Genomic DNA, 23774 nt, shown 5'->3' with positions numbered 1-23774 from the left:
CAACATCAGCACTGCATTTAGCACACATAACTGACACATACGTCGTCGGATTAGCAACGCAAACGCAAGTTCCATTGAAATTCACGACTCATCTGCGAAATTCGGTCAACGCTTTCCCAGAATTTCGGCTGCTAAGCTAATGAGCAGATGTGCATGCTTCAAATTTTATTTTTACGATTTAATTACAGCGTAAAATATACTAAAAGTAAAAAAGGTAAAACGAGAATGGCAGCTAATCAAAAGTATTTGCTGTTAATGGCAGGAAACGAGTTGATAAATCGATTGCTAATCAATTATAAATTTTAGAAGTGAGCAGGTTAGTAGTAGTAGGGTGGGGTAATATCAGTGGCACGTTTGATAAAGTTGACACCGGGAGGGCTTGGATGTAGCTAATGCTAAAGCGTTGCAGCTGTGGGTGGAGACGTGGGAAACAGATTCTTATTTAGTAAAGTTAAGCCCTTCTCAAGCAAAGCAGTTTCTTGTTTAATAAGTGTAAAGCCTTTCCAAGATTTATTTAGTCGTTTAAGGAATAGTTTCCATTATTAATATTTATTAAAACAAGAAGCTAGCTAATTATAATAAATGCTAAACGTATTTTAGTAAAGTCTACCTGGATGCGCAGTTGGGACTGTTTCGTAAGTATAGAATTATTTCACTATATAGAGTTCAAGTCAACTTGAAAAGGCTGATATTTCACTTGTCGGCATACAAGTCAGTGAAATCGATTACAAGTTAAACGAAGTAACATTTAATTTCTTCTGAATATAAAGATGCTATCTTAATGAAATTGTGGACGGGAAACATGAGCGATCAACTGCACAGGTCCTCAACTGACAACCAGGCCCAGATTCAGTTAAAACAACTCGGATTTACTAACTCTTATAAGCACCTTTAATACCCCCTTAATAAATACACGAAGGCACTGACTTGGTGAGGTAGAAATCCATATCAAGAAAAATTAATAGAAAAATTCAACATGGCTACGTACTTTTGAAAAAAGTTTCATGCTGAACTGAACGCAAGTCGAAGATAACTTTACGTACACTTTCATAGCCCAAACGAAGTATTTCTAAGATTTAAATTTTGTTTATATGTATGTATATGTGATTTTGAGAAATATATTAACAGAAATCTTGTCCGCAATAACTTTTGCCCTCAACGCAGATATATAAATTATATTTGAAAATTTCTAGACGTTTTCGCAGAAAACCTGAGAATATCAATATTAAACCTTGAATCATCTGCCTTCTTATGGAAATTTAGTGCAAAAGCGACCTAAACTAGCCTACATGCAAATGAATTACAAATTGAATAAGGCAAAACTACTCTATGCATTACTAAATCTGAAAAGTTAATCTGCCAATGGTTTGCATCCAGAGGAAAAGCTTTTGCTAGTTTTTTTAGTCAAGTTGTTTGACAAAAACAACCTTCATGTCGATTTACGATTATTTAGTAAGGAAAAAAATATTTTCAAAACTTTGATCGGACAGTTTGAATCACAGCTATATGCTATAGCGTTTCAATTTTGAAAAGTTGTTCGGTTACTGTAGCGCTTTCTTGGAAAATAATTCATGCTATTCGTTTAGTAAAGATATCTTATCGAGTAAAAAAATTTTCCATACAAGGATTTGATTTTGATTGTTCAGCTATATTCTATAGTAGACAGTTATCGTCTATTCCGACAGTTTTGTGTGGGAGAAAATAACATTTTTAAAATTTCTGCTGGATATCTCAAAAACTAAGATACTAGCTGAGCTATATGCCTAACGTAAAATCACTTTTCATAAGTTTACAAGTGAAGGAAAACCGATTACTATTATAACCACTGATATTGGAACAAAATGTGTCTTTTGGTTATAAAATGGTTATATATTGGTTATCATAAACTGAAACCAAATGTATATTTTGGTTATAAATTGGTTATACATTGGTTATCATAAACTGAAACAAAATGTGTCTTTTGGTTATAAATTGGTTATATATTGGTTAGCATAAGCTGAAACAAAATGTATGTTTTGGTTATAAATTGGTTAAGTATTAGATATATTGGAGAGGCGAAGCTTAAAAAATTATGATGATGAGATATCTAAGAAGATGTAGTGAATTCTAAGCAATAAAAAACTCAATTTCGAATTTTCGAAGTTACGTTGTTTTGCATTTTAAGTGACAATATACTTTGTAGGGTGCTTATAATGCCAAGACTGTAGTTGTTTTCTTATTGAAAACTCTCAATATAAAGACTTTTTACAAAAGTAGTTTGGTAACTCAAAACGCTGGATATAACTTTAGAAAAACTTTTCCACATACAATGTTCTATGTACATCCACTTCAAGTTAATTTCTGCGCATCCAGTGATCTCGAAACTTATCGAGAGTGTAATCTAAAAGTCTCAAAACGTGTTTGTTTCGATCACGACAACTATTTTCATTTCATCAGTGATCCACACATGTCATCTTAATAAAATACTAATATTGTTTAACGAATATTGAAACTTTTTATTTATTCGGACAGTTAAAATGTTCAATAGAGTTTGCCAGTCCGACTTTTTACTTATAGTCTTGGCACAAACCATGCCTTTTACAGCCTTATTCTAAATGTAATAGTCTATCTTACCTTCTCACCTAAAAACACATTTTAACAAAACTAAATACCTCGAAATTGTATGCAAATTAGAACCAGAAGAAAAGAGAAGTAAAAAATATCTACCAAAATTTATTCCACAACAGAACTTTATGACGTTTACAAGTGAAAGTGTTCTCCGGCAAATGCTTATCGCATTCAATCTCGCTCCACTAAGCTTAATTTTTATTTTATACACACATCTGTGTGTGTTTGTTGGTAAATAAATATTTTTAATTCAGTTCGGATTTCGCTTTTCGTGGCATATGTGTGTTTGCAGATTCGCTTAATGAATTCAATAACAGATTCATATCAGAAATGCCAACAACAGCACAAACAACAAAAATATGTTAACACAAAAATGGGGAAACTCGTTCGGGCAGCGAGAAATGCGCAAAGCTGAAAAATGAGCAAATACACAACAGCAAATAGTAGTGTTGGCAACAACAACACTAGCAAAAGCAGTTGTGTAGCGAACGAAGTGGTCAAAAAGCAACCAAGCAAACACAGCGTTAATCAACAGCATTCCAAAAATACACTTTTATTTATCGGTGTTGTGCGAGTGGCGGTGGCGGTGGCACGCAAAGCGCAACACACGAGCTTAATGCCCGCCCGAGGGTTTCAGCATTTGAGCGCCGAAATAAACAAGTAAAAAGGTTTCAAGTGATTACCACACGAAGTAATTGCAAAAATAGAGACAAGCGAATATTGTAGAAATTGAATAGAAAGATAGTGAGCAGCACGACGCTTATTTTACAAAAAATCTGGCTTGTTTACCAAATCGATGATAAAATTAATTTATTGAAACACAAGCAAGTAAATATGCTTCGCAAAAAATATTCGACAATCATTTATTATTATTCGCTGTTACCGAGCAGCGGAGAGTCGTGAAAAGTTAACGCTTTACGCGCCGAAAAATCACGCCAAAATTGGTTGCCGCGCGTGTGTGAGTGAGTTGTTTTGACGTGTTCAACGCCACCACCGCCAACGCCAACAACGACGCAGTTGGTGTTTTTGCAAGTGGCTGGCGGATTGCTGAGTGTTTGGTATATACATATAATATATTCTTCATATTTGTATATATTTATGTATATGTACATATGCATATATATTTTAATACATAAATGTATACATATGAGCCTTTGAAGATATATTCACGTAGGTGTAGGCGTTGTTGTTGACACATTTCATTGACTTTTGCACCCGCTGCCATGTGGGCAGATTTACCCAAAAGTTTAATTGACTTTTTTAGCAACCAGTGTCGCAATCAAATGTAAAAATTTCAAAAATAAATATGTCGCATACGAAATTTCTAAAAAAAGAATATTTGAAATTATTATTTCAGTGATCCGCCCACGTTGAACTGAAAAATATTTCTGATGAAGCAAAAGCAATAAATACTAAAAAAAATTAAATTCAAAATTGGAGCAGAGTTCGCTGAAGTGAATTTCAATACAATATTTAAAACCATATTGGTTTAAAGAATTATAGAAATCTTTTGAGAGCACCAGCATATATCGGTAATTTGAATTCGACTTCTTAAAAGAAAGTAGATAGTAATGAAATTCAAATCAAACTAAATATTTGTTGTGTATAAATTAGGGTGACCATTCTTGTAGAGAATTCAATTACCTACAAAAATATGAGGTTTACAATTTCAATTGCCTTTTTTTGTAATTGAGTTATAAGAGTTCTAAGAAATAAATTGCATTAAAATAATCTAACTTCAACCCTTCTAGGTTTTAAAGGGATAGGTTTCTGAAAAAGCAAGAAAACGGTTTTAGAGAGCATTAGATTTCTTAAAAAATTTATGCAACGAGATATTATTTTAGCTGGATGCGAAATATGCATTTTTCTTCCCGTTACTATTAAGAACTCATACTTAAAGATGTTTGCGTAGAGGCGTCTAGGAACCTATTTTCCAACTATCAAGCAAAAAAAAAAAAAAATTTGGCCTTTTTAGCCACCCCAGTATATAACCAATATAACTTTAAAGATTTACAACCGCTTTTCGAAGTTATAACTATGTACACCTCGACTAAAAGAATAAGATGATTTCACTTTAATTACTTTTTGGAAAATTAAAATAGTTTAGAAAAGCTATAAAGACAATAAAAGTTAAAATTGTGACAAAATACACCGGAAAATTGTAAATAAATTCCTTGGGTATTCCAAAAAAAATATTTTATTTTTAAGCAGCTGCTTAAGTTGGTACACCTCAGTAGTACCTTGGGATGTTTGCAATGGAAAAAAATATCAAACAAAAAATTTGCCTATAATTTTTCTATTTCTAACCAAATTTCGTACGCGAAATCGTTCCGAATGTTGGAAAAGGCTAACGGTGATTCAGTTTTATCAAAAACACATGACTACGACTGTCCTTCAAAGACGATCAAGAGATCGTTGAAGACATATGTACCTCATTCTGGACGACCTTTAAAGTCTTCATGGCAAGTGTTGGAGAAATGACAAAAGATAACAAGAAATCTCTCGCCAGTCTATTCGCATGTTTTTGGTGGATATTTTGGATATGAAATGCGTTCTTGCTCGACTCGTCTCGATAAAGCTGAATTTTTTGAGTACGATTGTGACCGAATTTAAAGCCAAAAACGCAAAAAACACCATCAGTCAACCACCAAATTTGGACAGTGTCATTTTTTCTTGCTCTCCACACTGAAATTTTATTCGAGTATTTCTTAGTTCATATATGATAATCTCATAAAGAAACTGTATTATTGTTCAGAGGCTGGTCACAGGTATATCACGTTGTATATTAGAGATAATGTTAGACAATATATTATAGGACAAATTGTCAATAAGAATACATTTATAGAAACAATAGTAAATGGTCTTTATGCCGGATATACAATAAATTCAAACGTTTAAGATTTTCGATGATATTTTCGGTTTATGAGTTGCCCAGAAGTGTAAAATTTTTCAGAAAAAACGATTTGTTTGGAAAGCCAGCATGTTCGGTATTTGAAGGTATATCCTAATATAAATGGATTTAGTATTTATTTTTTATTTTTTGTTTTTTTTTTTTTTTTTATTTAAGATAATTTTTATCAGAAAAAGCTCCGCAGTGTCAGATACCTTTATTCGGAGGTCCTCCAGAAAATCGACTACGAGATCAAGATAATATTTTTTATTTCAAAATTAATCGCTGATTATTATGGTGTATTAATTTCTGTACAAGAACATTTTTTTGGCAATTTTTATTTATCAAATAAAAAGTAATCTCCCAAAAATGTATTCTCTCTAGCTTCCAAGTAGTTATAGGGAAGTTTAAAGTGAAATTTTTGCAACGATTTTCAGTAAATACAAAATTATTTCTGTAGCATATTATATATATATAAGACTGCCTGCAAGCCTCCTTAGTAAGTACAATATGATGAGAGACTTAAAGCTAATAGTATTAATAATGTAGTTCTTAGAAATATTTTCTCACTTTCATCGTGAGCCCACCAACACATTAAATTTAGCTCTTTATAATTTTAAACACTCACTAAAAAATCAGCATAAATAAAAACAACAAAATAAAAGCAAAATCGTGCCAAGGTCACCGCAAACGCCAACTGGTTGCAAAAAACCATGGACCAGCTGATTCAGTCAGCTTTGTTTTCGAACATCAAGATAAAAGCGCATGAGGCTATAATGACTGAAAGCAACAGTACAAATCAGCATGGAAAAGCAAATAAATATAATTGAGCATTGGCAATGAAAAATAAGAAAAAACATAAAAGCTAGCAAATACAAAACTGAGAAATATTTATGCGTTCGTGTAAAAGCCCAAAATTATTACAAATGCTGAAAGCAATTAATGAAAAGTAAAAACTAAAGTGACCAAAGTCATTGCTGTTAATGAAAGTGACAGGCGGCGGACTACCCTAACAACAATAACAACATATTAGGTATCAAGCTACTATCGCCAACAATCTAGCTACCTTGAGGTCTGCAACTCAGAGCAAAGCGACAGCGTTGGTGTTGGTGTTGGGCGAGTGTGCAGCACACTTCCTTGTTGGCAGCAGCGGGCCAATTCGCTGAAAAAGAACGAATGTTGGCGAATGTATACATACTCTTATTCATTTAGGTATGTATGTGTGCACACCTCAACCGAGAAGTGTAAAACAATGGCAGCGCTAATTACTTTGCACTGCATTATGTAATTAACTGCAGCTGAGAGTAAAAATGAAAACACGATGAAAAGATTATGTAGAAGTTGTGGCAGTCGAAGTTGAAAAATTGCAGTTTGAGAAAAAATATTTACTCTCAATATTTATACCAATATTTTTCCTCAATGAAAATCATTAAAAAATCTTTACTACAAATTTAATACAAATATTTTTTTTATTAGAAGGATTTCAAGCAAAATATTGACAAAGTTGTGGCAATTCTTGAATACTTATGCTTGTAGAAATTATGTCTTAATCGCTGATTACTCCGTACAATTAACTACAGATAGCGGAAAAACAAGTTATGCTTTATGGAGACCGAAATTTAACTCTAAGTTTGGTGGTTAGAACTGTTCGCTTACAATTACTAGCCTTTTAGAAAAAGTTAATTTGTTATTGCTTTCCTCTTGCCATATCATATAAATAATTTTATAATACAACTATTAATAGTCTAAAAGTTAATAATCTGATTTCTAAATCATCGTTTTTGCGCTTAACAGCTTATTTTATATTTCGAGCCAGCGAAAGCAGCTTAAAGGTCTTTATCAAACAGGCTTACTCATGAAATCCTTAAATATCTCATGCTTGAAATAAGAAGAATTACCGAAAAACCCTAAAATATTCTTCATAATATCAGTTTTAAGTTGGTATGCTAGCTTAGAAATAAAAAAATCATTTTTTTTTTTTATTTTCTGAGTTTAACCATTTAAGAATATGTTTACGAGTGGATTTTGTAAAAATTCAGTTATTTTCTGATATTTAAATATTTTGCTGGTATTTTTCTGGTCCGGCTTTTTATGACTTGAACTACGAAAAAATTTACGTGAATCAAAATTATTAACTACAAGATTGAATATCAGAAATAGTATGCCTTCAAATGTGTTGCATGTCGAAGAGTTAAGCAACGAACTCGATATATTTATATCATGCGAGAAAATTGTCGAATGACATAAATCAAACTGCTGAGAATTTCACCGCGTGATTTTTTAGAATTATCGGCTAATAGTGAAAATTAAAATAAAACCGAAAAAATAAGCACTTTGTGAGGTTCATATCTATGGGTGTATTACAGTTAAGCTTTAATTGAAGGAGAAATTATTGCGAGCTTTTTAAACCTTGTTGATTTCAACCACAGTGTAAATGTCTGTAAAAAAATTAAATTATCTTGAGTTAGAAACGATGTTTTTAACACTGAAAAGGCAACCCTATAGTGTATGTGTTGGATAGTCGAAAAAGTCTTTTCGTATTTTCTTAATAGATGTCGTTGAAGTCGCATATCTCCAGTGCTACCAATCATTGTCTTATACCACATAGCGTTGGAAGGGTGAGATTTTAAGCTTCATCTAACCAAAAACAATTAAATTCCGGGAAGAGGAAAAAAAGTTACTGCAGTTCAAAAATTTTTGAAAATAATGAAAAAATTCGCCATATTTTGAAATTTTTGTTTAAAAAGGGAAGAATGCCACGCAAGCCACCAATGAAATTTGTGAAGTTTACGGAGACAATTCTGAAAATTTCGATGTGAAAGATGCACATCACTCTGGTCGACCTTTCGTTGAAAAAGTCGATGAAATTATGGAAAAGATTGACCAGGACCGTCACATAAGCAGCCAGGACAGCGCTAAGGAACTGAACATTCATCATGAAACGGTTTCGAACCATTTGAAAAAGGCTGGCCACAAAAAGAAACTAGATGTTTGGGTACCACATGAATTGTCTGTGAAAAATTTAAAGGACCGAATTAACATATGCGATGCTTTGCTGAAACGAAATGAAATCGAAGCAAATGGTAACAGGAGACTAAAAGTGGAGTCAATATGACAATAATGTGCGAAAAGATCATGGTCCAAGCGTGGTGAAGCTCAACAAATGGTCGCAAAGCCGGGATTGACGCCTCGAAAGGTTATGCTGAGTATTTGGTGGGATTGGGAAGGAATCATCCACTATGAGCTGCTACAGCCTGGTCAAACGATCGATTCTACGTTTTACTGTCAATAACTGACGAGACTGAAGCAAGCAATAGAAAAAACCGGCCAGAATTGATCAACTGAAAGAGCTTCGTCTTTCATCAAGACAACGCTAGACCACACACAGCTTTGATGACTCGGCAAAAACTGGGTGAGCTTGGTTGGGAAGTTTTGATACATCCACCATATAGCCCTGAGCTTGCTTCATCGGAAAATAACTTGTTGCAGATTTTGCCGAAAAACCAGAAAAGTTTTGCACTGATGGCATAATGTCTCTAGCGGAAAAATCGCAAAAAGTGGTCAACCAAAATGGTACATATTTGGTTCATTAAAGTTCGTTATAAAAAAATGTTTATAATGTATTTGATTAGAAATACGAAAATCCTTTTTCGACTACCCAATCTCTAAATGATCAGCGCGACGAGTTGCGTTGATTTAGCTATGTCCGTCTGTGCGTTTGTCTGTATATACGCGACCTAGTCTCTCAGTTTTTGAGATATTGGTCTTAAACTTTGCACACGTTCTTTTCTTACCAAGAGGTTGCTCATTTTTCGGAACCGCCGATATATGCAATTATTGCACAAGGCTTACATACAAATTAAACGATTTGAATCAAATGCTCGTATAGAAAGCTTTTTATTTAATGCAATATCTTCACAAAATTTGATAATGATTGTAACAAAATTTGAGTCACGAAGAGTAGAAGATTTTATTAATTGATCCCTCGTCTCTACGATAATACCGGAAAAGTTGCTGTTTGATGTCATGACTAAACTATAGGTATAATTGTTTTTCATCACGATATTTTTAAAGATTCTGACAAGTCTTCGAAATAATTTCGATTATTATAAGCAATTCTCCGTCACATATTCCAGGCTGCCATTATTGTCATTAACCGAGCACGTAAACTTATAAGCATAACCTGGAAATCAATGTTTCTGTGTTTGCTACATCGATTTCTTACATACATATTTACATGTGGTAAATAGATCAATGCATTTCGACAAACGATAAGTTATCTTAATGGTTCAATTTGATCTACAAATGCACAAAGCAGACCGGCCCATTGTTTCCGTTAGTGTAAAAATCAAAAGCAATAAACTTAAAACCGATGATCGGCAAAAAGATGGAATTTCAATAAAACCATAAAACGTGAGAACTGCGGATCAAAGACAAGCGGTAAATAAAACATGCAACAAAGTAGGAGGAAGCAAAAAATAAACAAACAAAAAAGGAGAAAAAGCAAAAAATTGTTACGGTACAAAATCTCGAAGAAAAACACAAAAAATACAAAACCAAAAAAAAAAAAAAAAAAACAGAAGAAAAATAGAAAAAACAATAGCGCAGAATAGGCAACAAATGTGGATAAGATAAAAGCGGCACCTGCGAGCGCACGTTAATTACAGCCCAAATGAAGTGGCATGTAGCGGAGTTGACTGGCGACGACGTTGCGGTACTTGGCGCTCAAGTATGCTGAGATGGAAAACAAAAAGAAAACAACAAACTAGTACAAAAAAGCAAAAACACGCCATCAAAAGAGTATCGAGTGAGTTACAGCGCTTACAGTGGAGCCGTGGTGTGCGTGCGGAGCGCGCTTGTGGCAAGTGCCCTACAAGCGCACAATGGACAAATGGGCTGGTGCGGCAAGCCGACTGTGAGTAATGAATTGCAGCGCGCAACAAGTTGAGCGGGCGGCGCGTTGAGACGAAGCGGGCGAGACGAAGCGAACAAGTAGCTCGCGAGACAGCGTCAGCCTGCAGACCAAAATAGACACAGAAAAATTCCAAAAAAAAATTAACAAAATAACAATAAAGGCAAAAGCAAGTAGCAAAAAGCGGCCGAATTTCTGTTGTTGTTATACACGCTTAGCGCTAATTTGAGCAGCTATTTATTCTTAAAAATATAACTTTATATTTTTGACACAATCTGTTGCATTTCACCGCTATTTGCAACGCAACAAATCTATTTTTAGCACTTTTGGCGATTATTTTGTCAGCGTTTTGTATTACTTCTATGCACACTTGTTGTAGTTGTTGGCTGCTTTTTTCACAATGCAAATTTTTGAGGAAAGCGACTGCTCCGTAGCACTTGTGACGAGCTTCAGACACGATCGGCAACTGTTGGTCGGCTTCAGTGGTAGACTTAAAGTGGGCCGTGGTTAGGCTAAGCTTTCGAGGAGCTTTCAGTTTCATGCGCTTCCAGTTGGAAGTGATATGCTTTGAGAAAGCTCATTGGAATTGCGTGACGTCATAGTTGCTTGGTTGAATGTCAGAGTCGACGCAGGCAGTGCTGCGCTTGTGGCTTAAGTCTTTTGTTTACCTTTACTCACTTGCAGCGGCATCTGCATATTTACATTTTGTTTATTTTGTTAGTTTCCTTTCATATAGATAAGTGTAGAGTATTGGAAGCTAAGAGACAATTGACGAAGGACGTGAATTTAGTTAAGAATATCCACTTCTTGGGGTAACACCAAGAGAAATAGTGAATGAATTACCAGAAATAGAGCAAATTTGAGTTTTAATTTTTTTTCTCAATTATTTCTCAATTTTCTCAAAATAAATCAAAGGACCTTAGATTATTTGGGACCCACATATCAGGCTTTTTCTTTTGGTCTTAAGATTTCCTTTTCTGCCTTATAGAAAATGAGCTAACAATCTGCAATTATTAAACGTGATGGATTCTTACGCAGTTCAAAAATATTTATTCAGAGTTGATTAAGAGTTCCTGATTGATCAAAGATTACCATCTATTAATATCCAATTAATTTAAAATATTGCAAAGTGAAAATACAAAAAATTGAAAAATTAATCTCGATCATATTCAGCAATAGAGTTGCCACCTAATTAAAATTTTACATAATTTTTGTAAATTTAAATGCTTTCTTATAGCCTTCCAACAAGCATCTTAGAGATCTTTAATTAATTTTTTTTTTATAGAGTTGCCACTGCTCGAAAGAAATAAAAAATAAGGGGTTAAATCAAAACTTTCTGAAGTATTTATAGAATATGAAAGCCTTCCAGCAAGCATTTTAGAGGTCTAAATTAATTTTTTTTGACAGAGTTGCCACCGCTCGACAAAACTAAAATTTAGAATAATGCTACAGAAATGCTGTAAAAAATAAAGCGTTAAAGTAAAAAAGAGGTATTTAATTTAAAATATCTTTTTTTTTTTAAATAGAGTTGCCAACGCTCGAAAATTTTAAAATTTTGGAAAATTCTACAGAAAGGCTGTCGGAAACAAGGTGTTAAAGCAAAACTTTCAGAAGATATTTACAGAATATTTAATTCTTAATTATTAAAAATATATTTTAGAACAGGGTTGCCACCTAACAAAATTCGAGGAACGAAAAATACTGCAAAATTTACCTATATAAATATATGGTATATAAAAGCCTTTAGTTCTTACTGAAAAAAAAAATAGAAAGAGTTGCCACCTGTCGGGGACAGCAAAACTGTATTTCCATATTGAATATTCCACCCACCAGAAACCAGAAACCAGAAGAGAAGTAAACGATAATTTTTTATGAATTATTAAATATTTATTTTTATTAAATTTTTATTTTTATTCAGTTTACACGTTTGACTGGTTTTTTGAATTTTTTTTCAGTATTTACTTAAATGTCGTACATTTACATTTTCAAATAGTAGTTTTTACTTTTTAATTTTATTTTACTAAGATTTGCATTGTATTTCATAGAAATTACAATGCATAATTTTTTTAGTGGAATTTGTTTGCATTCATAATTCCAAGCTACAATCTCTCTGTACCGCTTTGTAATGCAAATTCAAATTTTAGAATAATCAACATTCCTTAATAAATAAAAAGATGAGATGAAAATCTGGCATTGAATATACATATATTTCTATATCGAAGCGAATCAATACATAGCCATACTTGCGATGCCAAAACTATCAAAATATGGAATGATAAATTTTTGTAACTGTAAATTTTGTTGTGTCATGGTGCAAACAGCTTTTACAATGAACTATCGCTGCCTCCATGTACTCCAAGCTCCTCTAGCTCTACTTTGAAGTATTTTTATTAACGCCATGTATGCTTTGTTTTTATTATAATCCACAATTTGCTGCCTAACTATGGCTATGACTGTTTATTAAAATAAAAAATATTTGTTTAAAAAGGAAAAAAATATTTACAAAAGAAAATTGCCTACGGAGAGCAAAATATTGGCTAGTACTGAATTAATAGTGCTAATTATTATTATTTTTTTTAATTTAAAATGCGCATTTTTTATTTGCAAAAAGGCGAAAATTCTCATTGTGTAATGGTTAACATAATAAGCTAAGTGAATTGTTAGCTATTTTTAATAAATATTTGACTCACAAACACTTATAATAATTTCGACATTTTCGAAAAGAAAACTATTAACAAATATCATAAATTTTATCTGGATTGTGTCAACGTTAACAAATTCAAATATTTAATTATTTTTAGTTAATATGCTTGGCAAAAACTTAACTATTTATGTACAATAATATATATTTTTAGTAATTTAAAATTACAAAAGGGAAATTCGGTATGGTTTCGTACCGAAATTAGGGTTTATTGTACATTAATTTGAAATTAAAAAATAAATAAGAAATAATAGAATTTCTTTTATATAAATTTCAATTTCAACTTTTACAAAAAATAGAAAAACAGCTTAAAGAAAAAAATTAAATGTTTTCAGTAAAAATAAAATAGAATATTGACAAATTTTATAACAAAAATATTAAAACTTAAAATAAATTATATTTTTAATTGAAATAAATTTATTTTTTAATTAATCTAAGTTTTAAAATTTTTTCAACGATTTTAGAAAAAAAACAATAAATTTTTCAGTTATCAGTAAGCAGAGTTCCGGAAGTAAAGTAATTGTTAAATATCAAAAGCAATGAATTTTATAAGAAAATTACGAATCTTCGTATATGAAAATTTTTTGTAAATTTTTGGAAAAAAACAACGGATTCAAAAATATAAATAAAACTAAAAAAAAACAAAAATGTATATAACTTTTTTATAGAAATTTTATAAAATAAGTTGCGAACTAAAAAAAAATTGATAAATATAAAAAATTTGAAATTTTGTTAAAAATTATCAATCAAAAAAAAATTATGAATTTCTGAAGAAATAATGAACAAAAAAATTTACATTATTTTTTGATAAGAAATATGTGAACATATGAATTAAAACAAACATGAATAAAAAACTTATAAATTTTTTAATAGCAATTTGAAAATTTGAATTTTTGCCAACAAAAAAAAACAATATGAAGTTTTGGGACAAAATATTGTAAATAATGAATTGAAGAAAATAAAACAATGTAAATTCATAAATTAAAAAAAAAATCGAATTTAGAAAAAAATAATTAAAAAAAAATACGAATTTTTGAAAAATAACGAATTTTATAAGATTATGAATTTTCAATATAATTTAAAAAAAGACGAATTTTGAATTTAAAAAAAAATTTAAAAAAAATTATGAATTTATACAATTTTAAAACAAAAATAATAATTGAAAAAAACAGGTAAGAATGTAATTATAAATTTTCGCAAATTTACGAATTAAAAAATATATATAAATTTTTGGAACAAAAACAAATAAAATTAAATTTTTGAAAAAAAAATTAAAATTTTTGGAAATAATTTTGTAAAAATTATGAATTTTGAATTTATTACAAAAAAAAAAAACAAATTATGAAAATTAAAAGCTAGAGCTTTTCAAAATATATTAAAATTATGAATTAAAAAAAAATAATGAATTTAAAAAAAACAGGTATGAATTTAATTTTGGAAAATATTATGACTTTTCGCAAATTTATGTATCAAAAAAGAGTTTTTGAAAAATAATAATAATTAATTTGAGTAAGAAAATTACGAATTTTGAAAAATAATGAAATTATTAAAAGGATGAATTTTGAATTTAATTTAAAAAAAAGCACTGATGAAAATTAAAAAAACAATCAATTTATAAAGATATGAGTAAACAAAAATATAAAGTTAGGAATTAAATACAAATAATGAATGTTTTTCAAGTTTGGAAGTAATTTTATATTTTTTTGTAAATTTTTTGATTTTATTAAAAAAATGTAATTCTATTAAAAATGATTGAATATTATATAAAATAAAAATTTAATTTAGAAAAAGTCACGAATTTAAAAAAAAAAAAAACAATTTACAAAATTTAGCAGTTTTGAATTTATTTAAAAAAATTGTGAAAATTTAATAAAATTGAGCTTATTAATGAAATATTCTTAAAAAAATTATAAAATGACGAATTTGTAAAAAAGGTATGTGCATTTTTTGAAACAAAAACGCCGATTTTATTTTAAAAATTAAATACAATTTTTAATTATAGATACTTCTTTGTTTTGTGAACAACCTAAATAGCTTGCTTCTAACCTGGCCCCGCTTGCTTGCAGCACCTTACCAACTTTCACTTGCCTTCTTTGCAAATTCAATGATTTTTTTTTGTAATTTCAGCGATAAATTTAAATTTCACGTATCACCTAAATTTAAACTGCTACTTAAGTGCTAATTAATTAGGTTTTCATTTGAGTTTTTGTAAACTAATTATTTTCCACTAGTTTTGCTTTCGCATTCCTTGTTTGGTAGTTCATTATTTGTTTGTTTGTTTGTTGGCTTGCTTTAAATTTAATATTAATTGCTAAACTCATTTACCTATTTTGAAAATGTCGTAATTTTTTTTATTATAATTTAATTAATTTTTTTTGTTTGTTTTTAGTTGTTTTGGTATTTATTTTTATTTCTATTAATTTTAATTTGTCTGCACTAGGTTTTTATTGTTTACGAATTTTTAAAATTTTACAAACTTTCATACACACGTTACATACAATTACAACAAAACGACAAAATACGCCTGACTCACATTAGCAACTGCTGCTTGATACCGTTATTATTTTTATTCATACACAGTTATCTATATATTTTGTATTACATGTATATTTATGTAGTTTGTAGACAAGTCATTGGAATTATTGGTAAATATTTACTGCTATGCTCTTTAAAACTACAAAATTAATTACTTTTCATTAGCGCTTTTTGCGGCTCATTAGTTTTGCTGATTTCTGCTATTAAATTTTTTTCTTTTATTTTATGCAAATTTTAGTCATTTAGTGAATATCTCTTAGCTACACTAACGATGACGCTGAAAAGCTTTGATTTCCATTCTTTGTGTCATTTTTTGGAATTATTATTAATAATAATAATTTTAGTTTTAATTTTTACAACTCAGCTAATTTTTTATAATTTATTTTTAGTTTTTTTAATATTTTTTTTTTTTAATTTCTTTGTATGTTTACTCATTTGTTTGGCAGTTCTTTTCCAATAGTACAAATTTGCTTAGTTATTTCATTGATTTTTCTTTTTTAATTTTTTCTTCTTCTTACCTAATTAATTTCAAGTATTTTATTTATTTAAAGTAAATCGTTTCCAATATACACATGACAATTATTATTAATAAGTTTATGTTTTATTGAATCGTAATTATGTAAATTTCGTTTGATGAACGTATGTAAATGTGTATGTATGTAAGTGAATGCTGTTCTAATCCTCTTTCTTGAATAACTGTAAACCTTTTTCGAGTATAACTTATTTTTTGATTATTCAATTCTTAGCTACATACATTTTACAAGTATTTTCAATAGATTACTTCAAGAATTTGTCTTACCATAACTACGACACTTACGCACTAAAATTGTATATATATTTTACAGTATTGATTTTTGTTTGAATATATCCTAACTCTCTATTATTTTTATCTAGTTTTTTTTTCATTTAGATTACAATTACAAAGCACAATAGTGCATTTGGGCGTCATTATTTGCCACGCCCAACTCACACGCTTTCACTTGTACTTGTACCCTTTTATATACTATGCTGTGGTAGTGTGTGTTCAAGAGCTAAATGTTCGTCCAATTAGAAAAAAATCTAAGATGATTATATTTACAGCAAATTGCAATGATTAACTATTATTTACAAAGTGTATGACGTCATCAGTTGTGAGCAATTCTAACGGTGTTTGAGTGACTGTTGGCGGTGATATATTGTTTGAGGCGGTACTGCGCGGGTATGTGGTGTGACGCTCGTCGGTATTCGGATTGTGCCGATTACACCGTGAAAACTGTTTTTTATGGCAGTGTTAGATCACGTTCGGGAGCATGTTCGGGAGCATGTTTGGGGTTGTATGAAGTAAATCCAGAAAATTACTGCGAAAGTGTTTCCACAATCATGTTTTGAGATAAGAACTGGCGTAATTTCATTTTGTGAAGGCTGGGTGTCGGCTATAACCGCGTAAGGTACTGAGTATAATATCTCAATTTCGAAATGCAAGAGTTTATCATATCTTTAGTATATTCCTCATAATAACAAAAAGAGAAATGTCAAATTGTCAACATGTGGACATTAAAGTGTTTGAGATAGAGTTCGAAAACCTCGAAGACATCATCTTTGTATTTGCTTATCAGTATTTTAAGAGGATATTAAATTATCAAATTACTCCTTGAGCTTACGATGTAAGCGAATATGAAAGCATGTTTTTGGGTACTTAACTTCAAAGACACTTAGTAATGTTCGAAAAGGTGTTTTGCGTATTTGACTACAAAGTTACTTAGCAATGTCTCTTAAGGAACACACCTAGTGTGAAGTTTAAAAGGAAATATTATTTTTTCATATTTCGATAGGTCATACCTTTAAAAATATCAATCTAAAATTTTGCTGCGATACCTCATATAGTTTTTGAGTTACAAACCTGTAAGTTATAACCGATTGGTTCAATCAGCTTAATCAGTTTAATTTTAAACGTATTTTTTGCGATACTGTAGTCTAGTGAGGTAGAACTCCACTCCGTTTGAAAGACCAGCTGAACATCTAAACAGCGAAAAGGGAGAACGACTGGGGCGCTGTTGTAAACTCAGCTATAACCGCGTAAGCGTTGCCTATGCCAATAAAGCAGAAGTTTTCGAAGTTTCTGCAGTAATCACTCGGAGACATATGATCCGATCACTATAAAATTTCTGCATATTCTATATATTGATATTCATGTGTGGTATTTGATCTCATTAAAAATCGCCAAAGAACATGAACATCCACCGGGAAAGTCGGAATAACTACACCATTGAAGGATCTTGGTTTAGCGCCCTCGGAGATTGCTTGGAACTCGTAACATATCTATTCTTTTTTCAAAGTTTTACTGGGTATTCCGAAAATATGAATAAAAGCAACTTTCAAATATAAACAATTGCTCCTTGCCCGTCTTAATCGAAACAGAGTTAGATGTGAACTAAAGAATGATGGAAATCTCTCGTCTGCTCCTCTGCTCCTCTGCTATTCAACAAGATTTTCGCACCATAACTAGAATGCAAGAAACTGTCTTTTACTCGACTTGGAACTATTTATATTGCTAGTGATCCCATGTACGATTAAATTCATTCTTATATCGAACATAATATCTAACGCAAGAGAAATCCGTGAAACGAGCAATATTTTGCAAAAAATTTTATGAATCAAAAGGTATGTGTATGTGTGCGGTTATGTGCGTGATTGGCTTCTGCAGTACCTTACTCTAATACATACAAAAACTATTTGGCAGCTACCTGGGATGTACACGAATTGCATTTATTGAATATTCTGACTGTAAAGCTACGATTCTCACTTGTACATTGAAAAGAATTAAAATCTAATATTTCTAAGCCTACAAACCAACGCATCGAGACATTCACCACCTACTATCGCCTTCGCATGTATGACACGCAATAAACTCGGTTTGGCGGAAATTCTCAAATCGATGAAAACTTGGCTACCCGATCAGCATGCCGATCACGAGTTTTAGCTGCGTCCGATGTAGAGGCGTGTGGTCTATAAGCATCCGCTCCAACGCCACCAGTACCACCACCAGCACTGCCACCGAAATGTGTGGTGGCCTCGCCCTCTTCATCGGACTCAATCAAATTGTCATTTTCATTATCCTTGCCATCGCTGTCATCGTCCACGTCATTATCCTCATCATCGTCGTCGTCGTCATCATCATCATCATCATCGCCATCTTCGGCGCTATCCACTTGCATGCTGGGTCGTTGATGGCGGCGCGAGGGTGGCGTCTGTGTAGACATGTTCAGGTAACGTGACCATGAATACTTTGACGTCTCTGGCTCGGTTGATGTGAGAGCGGTGGACACATTCATTTCCCCTCGATTTTCCTCTGACGTTACTGTAGTTGTTGTCGCTGCTCCTGTTGTTTTTGTTATTGTTATTGTTGTTGTTCAAACATATACATACATAGGTTTTCGAGAAAAAGTTTGGAGTTTGTTGTGTGAGCAAAGTTTGGCATTTGATGAGCAAAATTGCATTAAATTGTTGGTTAAAAAGTTTTTATGGAAAGTAAACAGTGTGTGAGAAAAGTAAACATTCATATTACAGTTGCGAATAGAAAATCTTATAAAATAAATAGACTGTTTTAGTAAATCAATATCAGAGACTGAATTTTCATTCTGAATTTATTGACATATTGAAAAGATACTTGGATTTTTTTCTTGTTTGAACAAATCAGCTCTTCACAAATATTTCAAGAATCATCTGGTCTCGATCTAGTGAAAAAATCCATTATTTTTGCATTAAATTGAAGGTTTCATTTAGAATAGTTTGTTACAAGTCTAATATGTACTATTTCGTTTTGCAATTTTGAAGGTAAACTCATGATGGTACTCTCGTAGGAACCCTCGTCTCTATTGGTCAAAAGCTTGGAAAGTGTATTGTACTTCGCTTGAAGCAAATTTTCATCCGCATTAACATTCACCATAGAAAGGAACATGAGTAATCACTTGGTTCCCGGTCCAGACTATAAAGTGAATAAGAACCTTGCAATCAAGTTCCCGAAGCTGTTGACGAGTCAATAACTATGGTCCAATTATTGAGAATGCAGGTCCGACTTTGGACAAGCTCAAAATCTTCCTGACCATCAATCGCCGCTTGGAGACCGCTTGAGACTGCTAATCGCGGTACGACCACTGATGTTTTCGCTTGACGTGATCGTAAGTGATCCAGTAGTCGTCACCAGTAACCAGTCGCTTAAAAAATAGATATATTTTGCTGCGATCTTGTAACGATTCGAAAATAGAAAATCGGTGATGAGGTGTTTTCACTTTTTTACAATCAAATATGTTGAACTTTGTGGAGACTTATCCAAAATTACTTTAATACGAAGGAAAAATCAGCCTAAAGTTATCGCGTTTCGGTGAAAGTTTATAATGAACATGCTCCACCTAAACAAACGTGCCAGACGTGGTTCGCACGATTTAAAACTGCTGATTTTGGATTAGAAGATGAAGAACTGGAAGCATTACTCGGATAAGATTGTTGCCAACACAAGAAGAGAGTTCAAAACCTTTGAGAGGCACACAAGTAACTAATTAGAAATATTTAAAACAAGCCGGATACAGTCAAAATCAAGGAAATAGGATATTTGCTGGGATCAGAAGAGCATGCTGTTTTGCGAGCTTCTAACACCGGTTTAAACCATTATTGGGGAAAGCTACACGCAACAGTTCAAGAAGTTTAATCAAGCGAGTGAGCGCACAGATTTTTTTGTTAGCACGAGACAACGTCCGGTGGACAAGTCAACCTTATCCCACTGCACTCAAAAGCACAACGGATCAAAACCATGCATTGTACAACGCCCCAAAATAAAACAAGCTATTTGCGAGTCTTATTTGGTTCTAATTGGCCAGGTGGAAGGGAAACCTTTTCCACCTTGGTCGGGTTCGAAGCCCAGCTAAAACCTCTACCGTGGTGTGGGTCCGACACTTGGGCGCAGTGCGACTCCACACTGAACTCCACCTGCCTTTAGGTTTAAACCACAGTCATCACAAATATCCCCAAAGAACCAAACCCAATGTGCAGTTTGGAACGAACTCTAAGAGCTAAAAGCTCCCCGTTGTACCATATTCAAGTGTCCGGTCAGACCTTGTTGCTTTTGCTACCAACAGTTGAGCACCCATTCAACTCAATTACTGGTAAAATTTGTCGGTTAAATTTCATATGTCTTTTGATTATAAGGAATGTCTTTCAAAGCCTACAATATCAGTTAAAGCTGAGTATTATAACGCTGTTTCTGACAAGACTATACTGATATTTCGAGGCAAGCCAAAAAACATACAAGGTGCATATCGGATTTTAATCGCCGCACACGACAGGCATACCTTACCACGGGCAAATTCTACTCACTGCCCGCTGGGAGAATAGATACGAGACAATAATTTTAAATCATAACACCGCTCGTCCTCATGTTTCTAGACCGCTTAAAATCTATTTGAAAAATAGCGGCTGAGAAATTTTACGATACCTCGTCCTTATAGTTCGGGTCTTGTTCCTTCTGACGAGCATTTGTCTTGGTCGATGAGACAGGCGCTCACTAAAGTTCACATCAGAATAGGGTATCAAAAATTGCCATGTATCGTAGAGTTCTTTTGGGATGGAGTCGACAAATTGCCGGTAAAATGGGAATACATTCTATCTTCAAATGGGCAATGGTTTGAATAATAATAATGCTTTTCTTAGACAAACGATACACTTTTGTAAAAGGAAAAACGCACGAATAAAGTAATAGTGGGTCTATAGAACTTAACCAAAATGTTTTGTAAAATAGTCGAAGGATAATGGCTTTATTTGCCTTGACTTGTATGTCAAATTTTGTTCGACATTTCATAATTTTCCAATGATTTGTAAATTTCGGTTATTTCTCCACAGTCTCTGATATTGATGAAAACAAAAACAATCACTGAATATTCACATCTAGTAAAATTCTAAAATTCTTGAAACACTTATGTTTAGTTTGTTTTTAGGAACCATTCAAATTTTGAATAAACACGAGGATGATCGCTGATGCTTGGCGAACAGTGACACTGATAGCGTTGATGATGATGGTGATGGTGATGACGAGTATGATGATGACATTGCTGATGCGAATGACAGAGGCGGCAATGCAATCAGAAATAGAAACATTGTTGCAAGCGGAAATTGAAAATGTTGCCGAATAGTTAGGTTGTTTCTTGTTGTTGTTTGTTCTTGATTTTCCCATAACAATGTAATGAAAGGAATTTAGAGAATAAAACACATTGACTTGCTGGTACACATGTATGTATGTATACAGTTATATACGAGGTGCTGGTGGTCATACGAATGTGTGCGTTTATTTGTGTAAATTGTAGCAAGTGTCTGTGTGTGGGTGTGTATGCTTACGCGGTCAGCCAATTTACGGAATACAAACACAAAATTGAGTGACAGTTAGACATGCGATGTACCGCGAGGAACACACATACATAAATAAAAGAGCGTCAATTTTCAGTTTAACATTTCCTGGACCACGGGCGCTCAAGGGTGTTGGTGATACTGGTGTTTGTGTTCTGATTTGTTGCTGCTTGCATCCACACTGCGTGACACAGTTGAGTTTGTCGTGTTGTGTGTGTTTGAGAGTAGTTGGAATGTTTGTGTACAACGATAATGTCAACGACAATTTTAACATTTAACTACAACAACAACAATGCGAGTCATGTTAAACATGATATGTACATCATACCGATCGGCTGATGGGGCAGCTCGCTCCCGTGTTATATGATACTCTCACGATTGCGTTCCATCTCCTCGGTCTCATTCTCCGGATCCAGACTGGATGTCGACGAGACACCGCATATTTGCATCTCGATTTCGGCCAGTCGATTCTCTAAATCCCATTGTTGTTGTGATAATTTCGTATTTAGAGCTTGATTCTCCGACTCCACAGTGTGCAGACGCTCGCGCAAACGTTTGATTTCATCTTCTAAGGCTTCATGTGAACCGAGTAGTGGCGTAGTGCCGCCACCACCGATGCCACCGCTAGCGGCGGACAGACCGCCACCGTAGCATTCTAAATGCGAACTGGAATCGCAGATGTGTCCTGCGGAACGAGGTAAGCAAGGAAAGTATGTATAGTAGAGAAAGAAGTTCGAATGCGTTAAAGGTAAACTACTCTTCATTATGTTTTATAATAATTAATTGAAACAATAGTTAATTTATATAATACTTAATTGTTCATCATCGACATACCTGACCGACTTGGCTGCGACTGTAGTCGTGTTGAGTGATGCGACGTCGCGCGACTGCGCGGCCGATCGTCCGAACTATGTACACTAGGACTGACCGAGCCGGGTGAGTCGGTTGCGCGTGTGATGCGTTCCGTATAGGTGATTGTTGAGCGGGGACTGGGAGCACGACTGTGATTTGAAAATATCATATTTTAATTAGTTTAGTTAATAATAGATTATAATACGTATATAAATTAGCATGATTCTAAAATAAATGTTTTTTGTACTAAGCCAAATGAGGCTTCTTAAAATTTTGAATTGCTTAAGCCCAATCTTCGATGACGATTAGTGACTTTTAAGATCTTTAAATCGCAAAAATCATCTTCCAAGAATATTTAGAGATAGGTTTCTTTAAGTCTGAGAGCGAAGACAATAGGGCAGGACCTGACGCGAACATACATAGCTGAATCGGCGATTAAGCGTCAAAGGTCGCATGAGGGATGGTACGAGTACACGATTGCGAACGGAGGCTGCGCCAAAAATCGCAAAAACGTTGGCTCAATAGAACTTGGCATGTTCGAACGTGGCAGGGAGGATGGCGCCATCTCACACGAGGATTGGAAGAGAGTAACGACGGCTATCTCTTTAGTCTTCTTGAAGCTGGTGAGAGAAAACCCTTGGCCACCCCCCAAAATGTGAGAGTGCCGGATGGCAAACTGAATCGGCAACCTGTTCTCCATCCGTCGAATAAGTTCTCGTCAAAATTTCTCAAATGGAATCATGACTACGGAATCGGAATGTTGCAGAAGTGGTTTAAGGTGTCTACTTGCTCATGACCATAGATATTTGTTGCAATTTTGAAGTTAATTTCCCGTAGAAACCCTCGTCTCTATTGGCCAAAAACTTGGAAAGTGCATTGTAACAAGCTTCTCTTAGGGCAATTTT

The 23774-nt window shown here is 33.1% G+C and overlaps 3 protein-coding genes across 5 annotated transcripts in view; all 3 read right to left on the bottom strand.

Moving 5' to 3' along the window:
* LOC126756871 (filamin-C) overlaps nucleotides 1-10867 on the bottom strand; it is a 99930-nt gene extending 89063 nt beyond the window's left edge. The window contains exon 1 of one of the 3 annotated variants that reach the window (XM_050470340.1): nucleotides 10768-10867. The gene's annotated coding sequence lies outside the window, so the exon portion shown is untranslated. Of the gene's footprint in view, nucleotides 1-10698 lie in introns of all 3 variants that reach the window. The other 2 variants (XM_050470342.1, XM_050470343.1) reach the window with 2 other exon arrangements.
* A 4506-nt stretch (nucleotides 10868-15373) lies between these two features.
* LOC126756939 (trigger factor-like) lies at nucleotides 15374-20375 on the bottom strand. Its single transcript, XM_050470449.1, has one exon. The coding sequence runs from the start codon at nucleotides 18954-18956 to the stop codon at nucleotides 18552-18554; it is 405 nt and encodes a 134-aa protein (XP_050326406.1). The 5' UTR covers nucleotides 18957-20375; the 3' UTR covers nucleotides 15374-18551.
* LOC126756878 (uncharacterized) overlaps nucleotides 18920-23774 on the bottom strand; it is a 349030-nt gene continuing 344175 nt past the window's right edge. Inside the window, 3 exon segments of the mRNA XM_050470364.1 lie at nucleotides 18920-19003; nucleotides 22346-22702; nucleotides 22852-23018. Coding sequence (XP_050326321.1) covers nucleotides 22377-22702; nucleotides 22852-23018 — 493 coding nt within the window. The 3' untranslated portion in view covers nucleotides 18920-19003; nucleotides 22346-22376.

Source organism: Bactrocera neohumeralis, chromosome 4, assembly GCF_024586455.1.
Source record: "Bactrocera neohumeralis isolate Rockhampton chromosome 4, APGP_CSIRO_Bneo_wtdbg2-racon-allhic-juicebox.fasta_v2, whole genome shotgun sequence".
NCBI lineage: Eukaryota > Metazoa > Arthropoda > Insecta > Diptera > Tephritidae > Bactrocera > Bactrocera neohumeralis.
Note: the sequence above shows the minus strand (reverse complement) of the source record. Positions and strands in the feature narration are given on the sequence as shown.

Coding starts and splice junctions, on each gene's coding strand:
- LOC126756939 (XM_050470449.1), bottom strand. CDS start 18,956: ATGAATGTGTCCACCGCTCTCACATCAACCGAGCCAGAGACGTCAAAG.